General features: G+C 46.1%; 1 protein-coding gene across 1 annotated transcript; it reads right to left on the minus strand.

Annotated features, from left to right (window-relative positions):
* Positions 1 to 1238: 1238 nt before the first annotated feature.
* Positions 1239 to 3900, minus strand: COCSADRAFT_185962 (uncharacterized protein). The gene is made up of 10 exons (XM_007707907.1): positions 3800 to 3900; positions 3723 to 3754; positions 3351 to 3672; positions 2734 to 3231; positions 2665 to 2686; positions 2383 to 2614; positions 2319 to 2333; positions 2061 to 2267; positions 1542 to 2002; positions 1239 to 1480 (listed from the first exon to the last, which is right to left on the minus strand). Exons 1-10 carry the CDS (start codon positions 3870 to 3872, stop codon positions 1279 to 1281), a joined length of 2064 nt encoding a protein of 687 aa, XP_007706097.1. The 5' UTR covers positions 3873 to 3900; the 3' UTR covers positions 1239 to 1278.
* Between the last annotated feature and the right edge of the window lie 520 nt (positions 3901 to 4420).

Genomic DNA, 4420 nt, shown 5'->3' on the forward strand with positions numbered 1-4420 from the left:
CCGGGCGTAAATAAATTGTGTGTAACTAGTTAGCGCAGGACGGTCATAGCAGCCTTGTCATCGCCATTAAGGTCCGTCCCTACGTGCCGAAAAACCCTGTGTGCCGAAAACAACCAATCGGATCGCAAGGATTATGGACTTCTCTCTAACCGTCGCGATCTGATTGATCGTTTTCGGCACACAGGGTTTTTCGGCACGTAGGGACGGACCTTACCATAGGAACAATACAAGATGTCTTGCCCATTGTTGATTGTCAGAGAGCCCTTTGTGTCTACAACATTCTCCGACTTACCTTTACCCATATCTAACTGCAACACCGTGTTGTCCCTCGATTCTGGCAGAATGATTGCATGTGCAACGTCAACCTGCTCATGCCGAATCTGAATATCACTATCAATCTCTAAGAGAAGCCAGTCAGGCCATTCTAGTGGATTCCAGTTCTTATATCCGGAGTTTTCAAGTTCTTCTTGAAGGTTCTTCACCTTGCCATCACACAGCGCATTGTGAATCCGCATCAATCGCTGCAACTTTGTGATTAGAATACCATGTGACACAACCGCCTCTTGTGCGAAATCCCCAAACTTAGTTAGTCAGCGCCATGAAGCGACGGCATATGTCCTGCACTAGTTAGCTCAAAATCAGTACGTAGCCGCAAGCGTGCTAGCTATCTCTTCACTATATACCCAGATACTAACTAACTAACTAGCTTTTCAATCTGCATATATCGCTCCTTATATGCCTGGCATGCGTAATATGCTGATGACAGCTGACTGCTTGGGTATGTGCGTCAGCAGATCCGGCCATGCCCTGTCAGCGGTTACCCCTAGCACCGCCATGCCACTAATTAGGCAACTCTCATACTCGTTGTTCGCTAACTCGTTGTCCAGCAGTGCTAGTATAAATGCAAATACTTAATTTTGCAGCACTACTGTGAAACACATTTGTCGTACATGACCCACATTCACGTACTCGGGCCCAACGGCTGCTGTAGCAGAATTTCAATGAAATTGCCCGTGCTCCGCAGCCGTTGGGCCCGAGTAGTCACAACTGACGTGAGAATCTCAAGGATAGGTGTGAAATATAACGGATGAACTTAACAAATACAAACTGCCACGTGCAGAGTATAGTTATTAAGAATCCAAGATGCATTAGAATTCGATGTCTATGCATTACTCTTCCATACACACAAAGGCGTTGTTTAAAGATTACACAGACAAGATTACAACATAGAGAGAGCTGGAACAGGCAGAAATTGTTTTTTCTGGAGCTACCATGTATTCAACGATATGTGAGTATCTCGATTAAGTTAGATACCTCCTCAAAGAGAGTAGTTTGCGGGAATAGGATACCGATCCTAGCAAAGAAACCAGCAACAATAATAAGGAAAGCTCGACTCTCCTTTCTACTGGCCTGGTCCGGCTCTAGGAGAATTTCCAACGCAAGCAAACAAAGAGCAAGCTTGTTGATGAAGAGATGGTTGCTATTATGCAACTAGTTAGTACAAGCATATTATAAAAGAGAGTATTTTATGCAATACGTACCAGTCCTGAAGTAGGTACTCAGATGGCATTGTGCTAGAGCATTTGATCGTTTCCCGTGTTGATTGTTTGAGTAGTTCTCTACAATCCATAGGCCCCGTGGAAGAAGATGAATGTGGATCCGGTGAGCTTATACTTAGTAACTGAACCCGAGCCTCGTAGTAATGATAAGATATCTGGAGCTTAACGCGCATGGCATCACTATGATCTAGAGAGAGCATCATCTGGTTAATCTCGGTTGATCTGTGCCATCCTTCGAGCGTTGTTGACAGTGTCGTAGCCCTGTTGGAATGATCTTCAGATGGATTTTCCTCTGTGCCTACTCGAAGCTGCAGGATGTTCGAGCAGATTTTGGAGTATTGAGACCGAATCCACAACCATTCTGGAAATGGTGTAGTTGCAAGATTACCCTCAAGTACATTGTCGGGTGGGTTCGTAGTTGGAAGAGAACCATCGCCGACTAGCTGTTTTCCGTATATCAGTCTTGACTCGAGCAACCCATGGTAAATATGTAGAACGTACGGAGAAGGTCTGCCACCTTAGTGCATAGGACTTATCAACGCAGTAGAGCAGCCACATGGCTCGTTTAGTCTGAATGGCTTGCTCGTTGTTGGCACAGAGCTTGCGTAAGTCAGGTTCTGAATGAAGACTCAAGGATGCCGCAGTCGAAATGCTGCCAAGGATAAGTGCAGGCATGTTGTCTGACCCTGTTTTTTCAGCAAGACAGAGCTTGATAGATTAGTCGAGTGCTTCGCCGTAAATGATAGGAGTTCTACGAACTACAGCAACAAGCGCCTGGATTGGGTTAGTAAGACCTCTGTGGCCATCGAGTGGAAGAACTTACTAAGAACTTACGGATGCTATTATCCTGGCAAAGTAGCAACTTTGAAGTTTCCAGCACAGCATCTAGTAGCGCTGCTCTAGAACCCGAGCTTACTTCTGGCTCGAACAAGGCACCCCAAGCCAGCGAGACAGTTAGCAATGACATATCACTAGCGTCTATAGGTAGGTTTTTTGGATCGAAAAAACGCTCTTGTATACGCGTGACATCTTGTTCTTTGATAAACAGACCCGGCCTGTCCCACACATAAGCCTACATGGTGCACTTGTTGATTAATTGACTTACCCTCCTATCTCTTTGAACGCTCCTTGTAAAGCGTTAGCAAGCTTCTCATAACAGGCGACCTGGACATACTCTGAATAAGCTTCCTCATAGGAAGGTCATTTAGGTCCAGGTTCTGATGTTCTCTGCCAGAGTCAATCTTGCGCAAGAGAGTAGAGAGACAAGTCTGATGTTCCGAAGAAAGCAGCACCTTGACTTTGTCTAACACTGTCTGTTGTCTACGGCTCCGGTCATCTGCGTTTGGGAAAAGAGCAGTGATTCTGTACGCTCTACAGGTTAAGAATGGGGTTGTCTTTGCAGCGATAGTGATTAGAAATGAACGGTTGATGATGAGAAACAGATTGTTTACCTCTGCTTTATCGGCTACTATTCGCTCTAAGAAGGGTGCAAGAGTACACTTAGTGGCGTCATCATGTTGTTCAGCTTCTACGAAACTGCCGACCTGGGCGGCACTGCGCTGGTCCAGGTTTTGGCCGTGACCCATGTTGAGCCATTCTAGCATGGCCGTGCCATTTCTGGAAACATAACACGGTACCTGGTTCTGGAAACTGCCTATTTGCCGATCTAGTTCTGTTCTCTAGTCAGTCATTCGTTCTGTTTGAGAAGAAAACAACTGCCTCAACTAAAACAATGGGGAATGCGCCTCCCCAGACCCAATAGATAGAAATAAAGGGTGTCCTAATACATACCTATGGTCTGGACTTGGTCGATGACCGCTGTTGTTTCATCTGTGAAATCAAAATCCAGATATGAGTGCACGCTATCGGACACCAACTGCGAGAAGCAGACCTCACTGAATGGCGTATCTAGAGGATTTGCTGAGCCTTGGGCATCTTGACCAACAGCGACCTCAGAGATATGAGCTGGGTTTGATAGATCAGGCGTTGTGCTACCGCTCATTGCGTAAGACTGTGTCATTGCGGTGACATGCTTGTCCGGACCGTGGATGTTTTGCTCTTGTAGACGACGTCGTGAGCGGCGTATACTGTATTCGCAATGAGATTCGTTCCGCTGGCATGGTGTTAACGACGACCATCAGGATAGAACAAAAGCTTGTGTACTTGGCAGTAGGAACATGGATTTGCTCCATCACCTGTTTCCCTTAGCATGTACCAGAGTCATCACAAAACAAGCTTACATCGAACTTTTTTCTGACGGCACTCTTCACATGCACCTCTCCGTCGAGTCAATTTGGGGCGAAGACTAGTCATTTGGCTGGCAAGGGTGCCTTTGGACGTGTAAATGCAGGAAAAGGCAGAGCCTGAACAAAACACATGCGAGAATTTGTAGCTGACATACTCACCCAATACTCTGCAGCGCCGGGAAACGCAGGTAACGTATGTCACTGTATGCCGAAAAACACGGTGTGCCGAAAATAACCAATCGGATAGCAAGGAGCGTAGAGAATTCCATGATCCTTGCGATCCAATTGGTTATTTTCGGCACACCATGTTTTTCGGTACATAGGGACGGACGTTATCTAATGCGACCGGCCAGATAAGCTCATTAACGCCTCTACAAGGGTATTCCAGACCCACTTTCTCACGCCTTAAGTTGTGTCTTACTCCGGGTGGGGCTTAACTAGTATGCTGTGAGCGGAACAGATACGAGATAATCTGTAGCGCTATCACATGTTTTGAGACGCGCACTTTGCTCAGATATGTAAAATAGATGCTGGCATCCTCTAGCATACAACCATACTTGGGAACAAGCAAGCAAGCAAGCAAGCGTGCTTGCTTGCTTGCATATCACGTTTAGT

This window comes from Bipolaris sorokiniana (genome assembly GCF_000338995.1).
Source record: "Bipolaris sorokiniana ND90Pr unplaced genomic scaffold COCSAscaffold_28, whole genome shotgun sequence".
Taxonomy (NCBI): Eukaryota; Fungi; Ascomycota; class Dothideomycetes; order Pleosporales; family Pleosporaceae; genus Bipolaris; species Bipolaris sorokiniana.

What these genes read in the sequence shown, in the direction of transcription:
- COCSADRAFT_185962 (XM_007707907.1), bottom strand. Translation starts at nt 3,872, where the DNA reads ATGACTAGTCTTCGCCCCAAATTGACTCGACGGAGAGGTGCATGTGAA. An exon ending in CCGTCAGAAAAAAGTTCGAT is followed by an intron (nt 3,755 to 3,799) that starts GTAAGCTTGTTT and finishes TAAGGGAAACAG; the next exon opens with GTGATGGAGCAAATCCATGT. An exon ending in GCGTTCAAAGAGATAGGAGG is followed by an intron (nt 2,615 to 2,664) that starts GTAAGTCAATTA and finishes TGTGTGGGACAG; the next exon opens with GCCGGGTCTGTTTATCAAAG.